This window comes from Wolffia australiana, chromosome 17, assembly GCF_029677425.1.
Source record: "Wolffia australiana isolate 7733 chromosome 17, ASM2967742v1".
Taxonomy (NCBI): domain Eukaryota; kingdom Viridiplantae; phylum Streptophyta; class Magnoliopsida; order Alismatales; family Araceae; genus Wolffia; species Wolffia australiana.
This window is the reverse complement of record NC_135851.1, coordinates 2363900-2377072: the sequence shown is the minus strand read 5'-3', so window position 1 is coordinate 2377072 and position 13173 is coordinate 2363900. Positions and strand designations below refer to the sequence as shown.

General features: G+C 37.8%; 1 protein-coding gene across 1 annotated transcript; it reads left to right on the top strand.

The window, feature by feature from the left end:
• Positions 1–1951: 1951 nt before the first annotated feature.
• LOC144714347 (superoxide dismutase [Cu-Zn]-like) lies at positions 1952–5021 on the top strand. The gene is made up of 8 exons (XM_078589071.1): positions 1952–2033; positions 3178–3267; positions 3349–3450; positions 3541–3636; positions 3836–3867; positions 3969–4044; positions 4490–4543; positions 4635–5021. The coding sequence occupies exons 2-8, from the start codon at positions 3192–3194 to the stop codon at positions 4655–4657; spliced, it is 459 nt and encodes a 152-aa protein (XP_078445197.1). The 5' UTR covers positions 1952–2033; positions 3178–3191; the 3' UTR covers positions 4658–5021.
• Positions 5022–13173: the final 8152 nt, after the last annotated feature.

Here is a 13173-nt window from a genome sequence, read left to right as displayed (position 1 = left end):
TGAGGAATCTCGAAGTATTTAAAGGATTTTGCTTATAAAACTAGCACATGGATCAAAGAAGGAGAGAGAAAATTCATTGTCTCTGAATCATCCAACTTCAAAATACAAAAGTGTTTTCAGGCTGAAATTTTTCGGGCAACTTCATCTCTCTCTTGTCTACCGCATTGATCAGTAAGCAGAGTCCATAATGATATAAACTTTCTTTAATTTTCTCCCACATTGGTGGGCTGAGTGAGATAAAGTGAGTTTTAGATCCATCAAATTTCTCGGTATAAAACATTGTTTGAAGTTGTATACAAATGAGAAGGGAAGGACCCTCCTACATCAGCAAAATGAATTTATCTTGGAAAATTTTAAGCTTATAAGGTAAGTTCCTTTCATTTATCATATTCTACATCCATTTTATTCACATCTTAAACCCTTCATAATTGTCATCATTTTCCATCATTCCACCATGGCCTCCATTCCTAAAATAATATTTATACAACAGGTATTACATACATATCTCTCGGTAGCTATCATCCTTCTTATCCCTTCATATTTGTACAATTTATCCCTCATCTTTATATAATATCTATAACCTCTCTTCTTTCACATCTCATGAATAATCTCTAATTATCAATTCCTCATGACACCGTCATTCATATTTTTCTGTATTTATTATCTTATAAATATCCCTACTTATCCTCTAATCGCCATCGAAAAAGTCATTGATTATGTACTCTATTATTCTTATGGAGACAACCGTTGCGCATCATTATTTTACGTTCAAGTTCGATTAATTGTCTTTGATAATCTCAATCATCAACGACAACTTAAACACCCCAAATTTGAGTTTGTCAGTAAGTCTTGGTAAATAAAATAAATAGGTTGTCAAAATCAATGTATTGCACACCTGATTTGACCTTTTAAGATCAAATGAAGTATAGTGGGTTAAAAAGTTTTATTGTACTATATTTTATTTTAAAATGGCATGATGGATCCTGGAAAAAAATATTTAAAAAACTAACAAGAAGTAAATAAAATGAGTCTTTATAAAGGGAAAAAAGGACAATCAGCCCATTATTTTTATGAATCTGATAGATTTATATTTTCTTCAGTAGATTTAAGTTTAAAATTTCTCCATTGATAAAACCTGAAACTACAAAGTCACTATAATTTTGAATTTTCATCACATTGATATTGAGATTTATTTAGCCAGTTTTTTGGCTTCAAAGCACGGTATTTGATGCAAATTTTGAGCGGAAAGATGCAGGAGTTTTTCATGCATCATTGTAGGAAAAAATAAACTTAAAGTGGGTGGTACGTGTATTTTCATCATCCAGAATTGAAAAGGTCAGAACCATGAAGATATGTGGGGAATTAGTTTACTAATCATTGTAACTTAATGGTACGTGAGTTAGAAATCAAAATACTAGCCTGGCTGGCTACAAGAAATCATTGGACTAATAGTGGATATTAACTTCCCCCATAAAATATTTAATAAATCATTTCTCTTCGAGTTATATGTGAAAACTTGTAGAAATTTCCTGAAAATCATACTATCCCTGTGAAATAGTTATGGGTTTAATTTTCATGCTTAGTATTTTGTACAAAAGGATCTAAAAATAATATTAAAAAAATAAATGTGTATAAATTAAAAGGATACTTCAAATTATTTCACTAACTCACAAGCACAAACTGATGATAAATGACCTCTAAATGTCTGACATTGATGCATGTTCTCAATATCCACGTTAAATCAAGCCAAAAATAAGCATGTCATGGATCAAAGCGCACTCAAGTGGCCCAAAATAAGCATGCTATATATAAAAACTTCCATTTTTATCCTCACATATAAGTTTTATCTTATATTAAAATATCATTTATAGACTTGGCGCCAGCCTTCTTTTCATGGACACGTATATCTCATCTTGTCTTTGCATGGACACGTATATAACATACCCACAAGGAAAAAAGAACCGACCTTTCTCAGAAGTTGATCAAAGTTCTTCCCTTCTTGCTAGCTTTTCTTCTCCTAGCGCTGGTATCAGGTAAGGAGAAAGAAATAATATTTTATATCATACTTTCATATATTTTTACTCCCTCCTCGATCTTCATTCAATCAACAGTTTTTTCAATATCTAGCCTGGAAAAATTGGAGTTTTCTTTGATTTGTACTGATTTATTTTCCCAACTTCTGCTCTCAATTTGTTGCTCTTGCGCTTTTATGTACATGCAGCATGAAACTTTGGAAGTTCTCAGGTAAGGAGAAAGAGATAATCTTTCTCCCTTTTAATCCGTCGCAGATATTTGATGTCATATTTTCCGATATATTTACACCTCGATCTTCATTCAATCAATCGTTTTTTCAGGATCTAGCCTGATAAAATTAGTGTTTTTCTTTGTTTTCTACTGCTTTGTTCTGCCAGCTTCTGCTCTCAACTTCTTTCTCTTGCGCTTGTATGTAAATATTGCATGAAATTTTTGAACTTGTTCTTAGATAAGCAGAAAAAGATAATCTTTCTCCACTTTAAACCGTCGCATATATTTAATGTCATATTTTTCCGACACATTGATACCTCGATCTTCATTCAATCAATCGTTTTTTCAAGCTCTAGCCTGATAAAATGGGTATTTTTCTTTGTTTTCTACTGTTTTTTTCTTCCGTCTTCTGCTCTCAACTTCGTGCTCTAGCGCTTGCATTTAAATATTTCATGAAACTTTGATTATCGGCCTGAACTTTATCTTTCTTTTCACATCATTTCCCACGTTCGTCAGCTAATTTTTTGCTAAAATTCAGTATATGAATTTAATGCTTTAAATACCCTCCATTGATTTGTAGCGTTTATAGGAGTTGAGCAAATATGCGTGTTGAAAATGTAAATATCATTTGCCCAAACTGAAAAGTAATACATTTTCTTTATTTCCATTTTATATTGATTTCATTAGATCCTTGTACAGTCTTCTCATTAATCTTATTTTATTCTTAAAATAAATGTTGAACAAATAAAACATTGTAAAATGATGAAGAACACAGCCAGTTTGGCAGCAGTTAAGGAAATGCTCATGTAGAAAATGTTAACGTGTTATGCTCCAATTGAAAAGTTACCTTATACATTTTACTTTCTCAGTTCTCCAATCAATCTTATTTTATTGTGTAAATAAATTTTAATATCTCCTTTAATTATTATTCAGGTCGTAAGTCTAAGATGGTGAAGGCTGTTGCTGTCATGACTGGAACACAAGGTGTCTCTGGCACTGTGTTTTTCTGTCAGGAGAGAGATGGTGGGAGTTATTTTCAAAGCATGATCTATTGCAGCTGCCATTTAGATATATTTGCTTATTTTTAAAATTTTACTTTATTAGGTGTGACTTCTGTTAATGGAAGCATCTCTGGTCTGAAGCCAGGCCTTCATGGTTTCCATGTGCACTCTCTTGGTGATACTACCAACGGCTGCAATTCTACAGGTGGGGATTTGATTTATTACAATAAGATTTAGAAATTGATAATTTTTTTTTCTTTAAATAACTTTAGATGAATGTCTTCTTGAATTATAGGCCCTCATTTCAATCCCACTGGGAAGGAGCATGGAGCTCCAGAAGATGGAATCCGCCATGCTGGCGACCTGGGGAATCTCACTGCTGGCGATGATGGTTTATTTTAACTCAGCTGGTTTATTGAAAATTTCTTCTGTGATTAAAATTTCTGCTGAATTTTATCATTACATTATTAACACAGTTGACGCAGCCGGTGTATCATTAATGTTGTCATACAACTGGCTCTGTCAGATCCAGATTGTTTTAAAATAACAGACCAAATTTCAAATACCTGCTTTTTTTGCCTTTGATGCAGGTAATGTTGAGATAAACATATGTGATGATCAGGTTGATATTCTGCCATCATTCTCACTGTCTATTATATTATGATCTTTTTCATCTCTATTATTGAACATGAAATCAGAATAAATGTTTTAATTTTCATTCAGATTCCTCTGGTTGGACCAAACTCGATCATTGGTAGAGCTATTGTAGTTCATGAAGATCCAGATGACCTTGGGAGAGGTAATCTGTGTGCTCTTTTATCGTCAGAATAGGCTATAATTGTATTTCTTGGGATTTCAAAGCTTTTTTGTTGTGATAAAATGATTAAAATTAAATTTGATATCTGGACCAAATATAAAAGTAAAAGATAATAGGAAATCTCTGTAACCTTTGTAATTAATACATAAACTAGACTATATTAAATTAGGTTCATATTTAGTAAATTAGAATATATATTAGTTTAATAAAAATTATGGTAAAAACTGAATCATAAATATATATTATTTAAATTCAATATTGAAATTATGCAGAAATATTCAAATGATAACTAAGATACAAGTCTTATGGTAATGTAAAATTGAGATTAGATAAATAATATCGGTGGCAGGAAATATTTTTCTTGGCGGCTAATATTCCTTTTTTAAAATGTTTTCTTTCTAAACTCTTCTTCCTGCCTTGCATGAAGGCGGACATGAGCTCAGCAAAACCACAGGGAACGCTGGTGCCAGAGTGGCATGTGGTGAGTTCTATTTTGCTTCAAGTATGAAATCCATCTTGTTTACTTGTTGTAGAATTAGTCTGACTTGGCCCCAATCTTTGCTCCTCATCAGGTGTGATTGGGCTTCAGGAATAGAGGCAAAAGGAGATGTTTTCTGAGTGAGATAAGATTGGGCTTCAGGTATAGAGATAAAAGGAGATGTGTTTGTGAGTGAGATAAATGACATAGTCAGGTGGAATTGCTACATATTAGGTGAGATGTCTGTGTATATTTGTATGTAAGAGAGAGATACTGAGATGGTTATGTGGGTGTATAAAAAATAGGTTAGATGTTTGTGCCTATGAAATGAGCTGGATGAGATTTTTTGCTTGTACATAAAAAACATAAGTTAACCCACTAGCTGTGAAGAGCATCTGATTAGGGTTTGAAATTTTGGACCAGGACTGTTCAGACTGGACTAAACCATTTCAGGTTGGATGATATGACCCCGATGTATCTAGGTCTCTTTCGTCATTTAGTCCAATAGGGGCATTTAGGTCATTTGGACCTTTTGTAGTCCCTTTAAATAGAACAACCCTCCCTTGAGGAGGGCAGCCAAGAAGTATCACCAAGATGTGTCTGGCTCCCTCCGGCGATGGTCATTCCGCCGGACCCCTCTTATAGGCGAAGTTCATTCCGCCTGCCCTGATCCTGCCATAGTCCATCCTGGCACGCCGACGACCATCCCGGCATCTTCTCCCTTCCTTCTCGTCTTCTCCCCGATATGAACCGGCAGGTTCGTATCATTGGTAGACACATCTTGGCGATACTTATTGGCTGCCTCCTCAAGAGAGGGATGTTCTATTTAAAGAGATTACGAAAGGTCCAAATGACCTAAATGGCCGTAGTGGGCTAAATGACGAAAAAGACCTAGATATGTTGGGGTCGTATCATTGGACTGGCTGGTAAGGCTGGATTCAGTCCAAGGGCCAAATCAGACTGGGACCAGGTATTAATTAATAAAAAATTATCATTCCTTTATTATTATCTTCATCATTTGTTATTTTATTATTTTTCTTTTATTCCTATTTTCTTGTTATTTTCTTCTTCTTCTATGTTTCTGTATTCTTCTTTTGATCTTCCATTATTGTTCTTTTTCTCTCATTCTTCTCGTTTTATTTTCTTCTACTTTTCATATTCCTCTCTCGTTCGTTTCTTCTTCTTTTCATCGTCCTCTCTCGTTCGTTTCTTCTTCTTTTCATCTTCCTCTCTTGTTCGTTTCCTCTCATTTTCATCTTCCTTTTTAGTTTGTTTCTTCTGCTCTTTTTTTATTCTTCTTCTTATCCCTTTTCCTCCTATTATTTTTCTTGTTTGTGTTTCTCTTGGTTTTCTTTTTGGCTTTCTTATTTCTTACTATGTTTACTTTACTTCTTTTTTTTTCTTATTTCTTCTTATTTCTTCTTATTTCTTCTTGTTCTTTTCCTCTTCTTTTCTTTTTCTTTTGTTTTTCAATTCTTCATGCATTAAATTACTCATATTTGCATGTTATCAAGCTTAAAATGATTAAATCTATTTTTAGAATAAATTTTTTGACTTTTCTGTATTTTTTAGGATTTTTATAACAGTATATTCTAAAAGAATATAACTTTTGAGACAGAATATGATTTTTTTGGAATTTTTGGATATTAAATCTGAGTCAAAATATATATTTATACGTATTTTTTGGGCTTTTATTTGATTTAATATGAAATTTTAAGTATTTTGCTTTTTTTATGGCATCGGGTGACATGGCACATCGATGCACTGCCACGTCGGCATCGAGAAAGAGATTTTTTCCTTTGTTTTTTTGTCCTTTTGTCGTGTACATGTGGCAGGGAATGCGAAAAGCCATGGAATACGAAAAGCCGCAGAATACAAAAAGCCACGGAATATGAAAAGCCAGGAATATGAAAAGCCACAGAATACCAAGTGCTTTGACTTCTTAACAGGCACGAAATCGATGACATTGATGAGGAGAGAGAAGAAATTAAAAGCTAGGATTGCTTCAACTTTCAACAGCCATAACTTTTGATCTTCCCCTCGTCTTTCTATCCATACCCTCTCATCTATAAATAGAGGCTTAGATCATTGTAAAAATCATCTTGAATTTGTTTCCTACTTTTGTGGGCTGATTGAAAGAGAGTGAGTTTTGAGATCCATCAAGATTGTTCTTGGTGTCTTGGGTGTGTCGGAAGAGATAAAAGAGAAGAGATGGAGCTTATCGGCACTCGCAAATCGCCGTGATCCTGGCGGAATGTAAAGATCTAAGGTAAGTGTCTTCGCTTTACGTTGTTTCTCTCCCAACATCATCGTTATCTTAGTTATAGTTTTTTTATCAACGTTTCATTTATCACTTCGCTTACTTACGTCCCCACTCTCTCATCTCTCCATCCTTGCCACGTATCATTCCATATCAAACCACTATCCTCATCCATACCATCGTTCATTATCGTGTCCATCACAATCACTTACTCTTTTATTTAAGTTAAATTAACATATAAATTAAGTACTTATTAATCGATATCACTCGCTCATATCCTTGAATTGTGTTTTTTGTCAATCGCTCATTGATCATCACTAGTTTAAGAAAGTAATTCCTTAATCATCGTTCCCTATGGAGACGATCCGTGCTCATCACTAATTAAGTATTTTCAAGTACGATCAAATATATTTTATTGAATAATCTCAATCACCGACGACAAATTTTAACCCTAAAATTGAGATTATCAGTCTTTGTCGTGACCGTTTTTCTCCTATTCCTTTCTCTTATAAAACTTTTATGATTTTTTGTATTCACAATGATTATCAAAAAAATCCAAAATTCAGATGTCTATTTTAAGCTATTTATTTTGTCAAATCCTTCTAAGAATGTGGAACAAGCGTTGCCCAGCATTCTTGTATGTGCCACTCTCCCCTGCTATTGGTCATCCCTCACATCAACCTTGGCCATACATACGTTCCCCCTTTTTTTACCATTTCTCAATTTTCTCTACATTGGGTATTTGGCTCCTTGAGTCCATGATTGAGTCCATATCTCAATCATTTTCTTTCAGTTGAAGCTACTCTCATTCTCAATATGGAATGCTTGATATATACACTCCAACTTTAATCAGAGTGTGAGTGGGTCTTACAACCTTAACAAACTAATCGGCTTATCTCTTTCTATCTCTATCTTCTTTAAGATTCATAATGCATTTTTTGTTAGCATCTCTCTGTCTCTCTGTATCTCTCTCTCTCTGTCTATCTGTCTGTCTCTCTCTCTCTCTGTCTGTCTATCTCTCTGTCTGTCTCTCTGTCTCTCTGTCTCTCTGTCTCTCTGTCTCTCTGTATCTCTCTCTCTCTGTCTATCTGTCTGTCTCTCTCTCTCTCTGTCTGTCTATCTGTCTGTCTCTCTCTCTCTCTGTCTGTCTATCTCTCTGTCTGTCTCTCTGTCTCTCTGTCTCTCTGTCTCTCTGTCTCTCTGTCTCTCTGTCTCTCTGTCTCTCTGTCTCTCTCTCTCTCTCTCTCTCTCTCTCTCTCTCTCTCTCTCTCTCTCTCTCTCTCTCTCTCTCTCTCTCTCTCTCTCTCTCTCTCTCTCTCTCTCTCTCTCTCTCTCTCTCTCTCTCTCTCTCTCTCTCTCTCTCTCTCTCTCTCTCTCTCTCTCTCTCTCCTCTCTCTCTCTCTCTCTCTCTCTCCCTCTCTCTTTCCCCTCTCTCTCTCTCTCTCTCTCTCTCTCTCTCCCTTTCTCTTTGTCCTCTCTCTCTCTCTCTCTCTCTCTCTCTCTCTCTCTCTCTCTCTCTCTCTCTCTCTCTCTCCTCTCTCTCTCTCTCTCTCTCTCTCTGTCTATATCTCTGTCTCTGTCCCTCTCTCTCTCTCCTTCTTTTTCTCTCTCTCCTCTCTCTCTCTCTCTCTCTCTTTCTCTCTCTCTCTCTCTCTCTCTCTCTCTCTCTCTCTCTCTCTCTCTCTCTCTCCCTACCTATCTATTTCAATCTCTATCTCTCGCTAATCGCTATCTCTCTCTATCTATCTACCTATCTATCTCTATCCCTCTCTATTTCTCTATCTCTCTATCTATCTATCTATCTTTATCTCTCTCTCTCACCTACTCTCTCTCTCACCTACTCTCTCTCTCTCTCATTATTTTAGAAATGTCTTATTTTAGCTGAACCATATTCTTGTAGCGTCCTATCAATCCTTCCCAATTTCTCTTTCCTCAATGGTGGCATTTTATCATTAGATATTGGAGTGGAATAGAAGCAAGTGAAACGTGGTCAAACAAGAAGCAAATATGTGACAATAAATAGTTAGAAAGAAGACAATCTGAGTAAGGAACAAGATATTTGGTGGTTCCCTATTCTGGAGACTATTCATTGGATCTCATTTTAAATTAAAACTCACTTCAAATGATCTAAGTGTAGAGAAGAGATCAAGGAGGCACTAAGAAGAGGTAGATAAGGCTAGGAGCCACTATCAGTTGCCTTATGTTCCTTTCATTGAATTCACTTTGAATTTATAAATTGTTAACTTAATTAGTTAGCAATGAAGTAGATATATTTGCAATGTGAATCAAATCAACTTCTTAAAAATTACATGACACCATCTTGAATTCTATGTCACCCTTTCAACTTCCTTTTGCTTCCTTTCTGTCCCCCACCTTCTCATTATCAGACGCCTAATTTCCTAAGATATTTATCCTTCGTTATTAACATATTACTAACATATTTTTCCTCTTTGTTATTTATTAATATTATCTCTTCATTGCATATCCTTTTAAATATTCTCTCAAATGTATCATTAAATCTATATTAATATCTCCCTATATTATATGTTATATTTACCAGAATGTATACATATGTTATCATTTCCTTACTTCCACTTCCCCTATATTTATTATATCATCATAATATTTGATATGTTATTATCCTCTTATTTATATTTTTATCAATTTAATGTTATCTTTCTAATATGTTCCTAATAAATTCCTACTATATCCTTACTATTTTGTTATTATGTCCGTATATTATCCCAGTTCTAATTGTCAAACTGCCTCTTACTTCTATAGCATAGTTCCTTTGGGAATGACTTATCTTATAACAGAGCACTTGATATTGATAAATTTTTATTGAAGTGAGACTAAAACTACAGATGTATAAGATTCATAAATAATATCATTTATCACAGGGCTCCTACTGCCCTACTGCCATAGCCTTGGTCTCTCCATAAAATGTTTCTACAACTTACCATTTTTTTTTATCCGATGCTTATCTGATAAATATGTAGAAAATTTTGCATCACATTCAACTTAGCTATTTTGTGACATAAATTTCTAAATTGACAAAAGTCGACTTGATATTGTTTTTAGAACCGTTATCAGGGCATCAACCTGCTTTAAAACATAAAAGAATGAGTACTAGATTTAAGAAAATTCTCCTTTGTGGGTAAATGAAAATATGTAGAAAAATAGTTCAAGACTTACATGAAGAGTATCTTGTGCTTTTGTAGTGTAGAGGAGACCCTATACATGAGAGAGAGATAGAGAGAGAGAAAGGTAAATAATACAGTATTGGCCCTGGGCCCATATATACCTATGCTCATGTCCATATAAATATTCAATCATCACAAAGAAAAATAGTGAAAAGACTTGCATGAGAGAGATAGAGAAAAATAGTGGAATTTGAAAAGGGTTGGAGGAGAAACATTTCTAATCATAGGAGGCATACATCTATTAATTTCGGTAAATTGCCTCCTCGCGAGCAAGGCACGACTTCTGCGAAAATTCTCTCTAGCTCAAAGATATATGCTAGTAACGTTTTATGGACTGAAAGATCAGTATGGAAAAATAGTAGACAGAGACCACAGTGGTAGAGAAATCTAGGGGATGGACAATGGGTAAGAAGGAGAGATAGCTAGTGAGAAAGAGGGAGAGTGGGAGAGAGAGAGGGTGGGATGATACTGAGACATAGAGAGAGAGAAGGGAGGAAAGGAGAGGGAGAGACATATATAGAGAGGAGGGAAGGAGAGAAGAGGGGAGGAAGAGTGTGGGAGAGACGTAGAGAGATAGAGATGAGGGAGGAAGGGAGAGGGAGAGACATATAGATAGAGGAGGGAGGGGGGGCAGAGACATGGAGAGAGAGAGAGGAAGGGAGATGGAGAGACATAGAGAAAAAGGGGGAGGAATGAAGGGGAGAGACATGTAGAGAGAGAGAGGAGGGAGGAAGGGAGATGGAGAGACAGAGAGAGAGAGAGAGAGGGGGGAGGGAGAGAGACAGAGAGAGAGGGGGAGGAAGGGAGGAGAGCCATAGAGAGAGAGAGAGAGGAGGAAGGGAGGGAGAGAGAGACAGAGAGGCGAGGAAGGGAGAGGAGAAGACAGAGAGAGAGATAGAGGGATGGAGGGAGAGAGCGAAACATAGCAAGAGAGGGGAGGAGGAAGGGCAAGGAGAGACAAAGGGAGAGAGAGAGAGGGAGGGAGGGTGAGAGAGAGAGAGAGAGAGACATAGAGAGGGGGCGAGGAAGGGTAAGGGAGAGACAGAGAGAGAGATAGGAGGGAGGAGGGAGAGGAGGAAGGAGAGGAGAGACATAGAGGGGGAGGGAGGGGAGGAGGAGAGAGCAAAACATAGAGAGAGAGGAGGAGGAAGGGAGAGGAGAGACATAGAGAGAGAGAGGGAGGGAGGGAGAGACAGAGAGAGAGGGGGGAGGAAGGGAAAGGAAGAGACATAGAGAGAGAGGAGGAAGGGAGAGGAGAGACATACAGAGGGGGGGAGGGAGGGAGAGAGAGGGAGAAAGGGAGAGGGGGGAAGGGGGGGGGGGGGGGAGAGAGAGAGGAAGAGAGAGAGAGAGAGAGGGAGGGAGGGAGAGAGAGTGAGACATAGAGAGGGGGGGAGGAAGGGAGAGGGAGAGACATAGAGAGAGAGGGAGGGCGGGAGAGAGAGAGACATATAGAGAGAGGGGGGAAGGAAGGGAGAGGGAGGGACATAGAGAGAGAGAGAGGGAGTGAGGAAGGGAGAGAGCGAAACATAGGGAAAGAGGGGAGGAGGAAGGGAGAAGAGAGACATAGAGAGAGAGAGGGAGGGAGGGAGGGAGGGAGGAAGAGCGAGAGACATAGAGAGAGAGAAAGGGAGGGAAGGAGGGAGGGAGAGCGAGAAAGAGAGACGGAGGTGTAAAAGATTTTTGAAGCTTAAAATCATACAAGAACAAGAACAAAGGTAGAAGAGGAGTAGAGAGAGAAAAGGAATAGACACACCAAAATAGGTGGTTAAAGTCATTGATTCTGTGAATTAATTCATCACACATTGGTTTGTATTTATAGAACTTTATATAATGAAATAGATGTAATCTAGTTGTTTAATCCTAGCCGTTATAATGGGTTACAATGGTTAAAACCCAACTAAACATGTCCGTTAGTTTGTTACCTACGTACAATTTGATCATGGCAATCTATGTTTCATCCTATCTAGGTTTGAACTTACATTTAATCCTGACCTCTAATTTTCTTAACGTGTCGAATACGTCTTGTTTTCACTACCTAATCTTTATTAAAGTTACTATTGGTCGGCACTGCTGCTGAGATGTTGACTCTGAGCTCTGTCTTCATCTTCCTTAACAGGAGGGAGGGAGAGTGGGAGAGAGGGGGGAGGGAGAGCGAGGGAGAGGGAGGGAGAGGGGGAGAGAGGGGAGGGAGAGCGAGGAGAGGGAGGAGAGGGGGAGAGGGGGGGGAGGGAGAGCGAGGGAGAGGGAGGGAGAGTGGGAGAGAGGGGGGAGGGAGAGCGAGGAGAGTGGGAGAGAGGGAGGGAGGGAGGGAGAGTGGGAGAGAGGGAGGGAGGGAGGGAGAGGGAGGGAGAGTGGGAGAGAGGGAGGGAGGGAGAGAGAGAGAGGGAGGGAGGGAGGGAGGGAGAGGGAGGGAGGGGGAGAGAGAGGAAGGGAGGGAGAGAGAGAGGGAGAGCAAGAGGGAGGGAGGGAGAGAGAGAGAGAGAGGAAGAAGAAAGAGAGGTAGAGGAAAGGATAGAGAGAGGAAGAAGAAAGAGAGATAGAGGAAAGGATAGAGAGAGGAAGAAGAAAGAGAGATAGAGGAAAGGATAGAGAGAGGAAGAAGAAAGAGAGATAGAGGAAAGGATAGAGAGAGGAAGAAGAAAGAGAGATAGAGGAAAGGATAGAGAGACAAGGAGACGGAGAGGAGGGAGAAAGAGAGATATAGGTGTAAAGAATCTTCGGAAGAAGTAGAGGGAAGAAGGTAGAAGAAGTAAGGAGAGAAGAAGAAGAACACAAAGAAAAGAGGTGTAGGTTTAGATCGTTGTATATATATAGTACTGTATCGTAGCCGTTAATGGGAAGTTTTCAATTTATTCGTATACTCCTTTGAATTGGTATTTAATCTTGACCCTTATAATTGGTGTGAGTGCACCGATCACAGCCGTTGATCGGTGTCGTGGTCTCACCTGTTATAACGGGTACATTTAATCTCATCGGTTATAACAGAGAGGGTGCACCGATCCTGACCGTTGAGCAGTTATGTGGACATCCTGTCTATGATTTGATCCTCGCTTTCTAAGTTTAATCCTAACTTTCTATATTTCATCCTTTAGTATGTTTGAACCTATATTTGACCTGTCCATAAGTCTCTAACGAGTATATTTATATTTAGTTATTACTAGCTAATC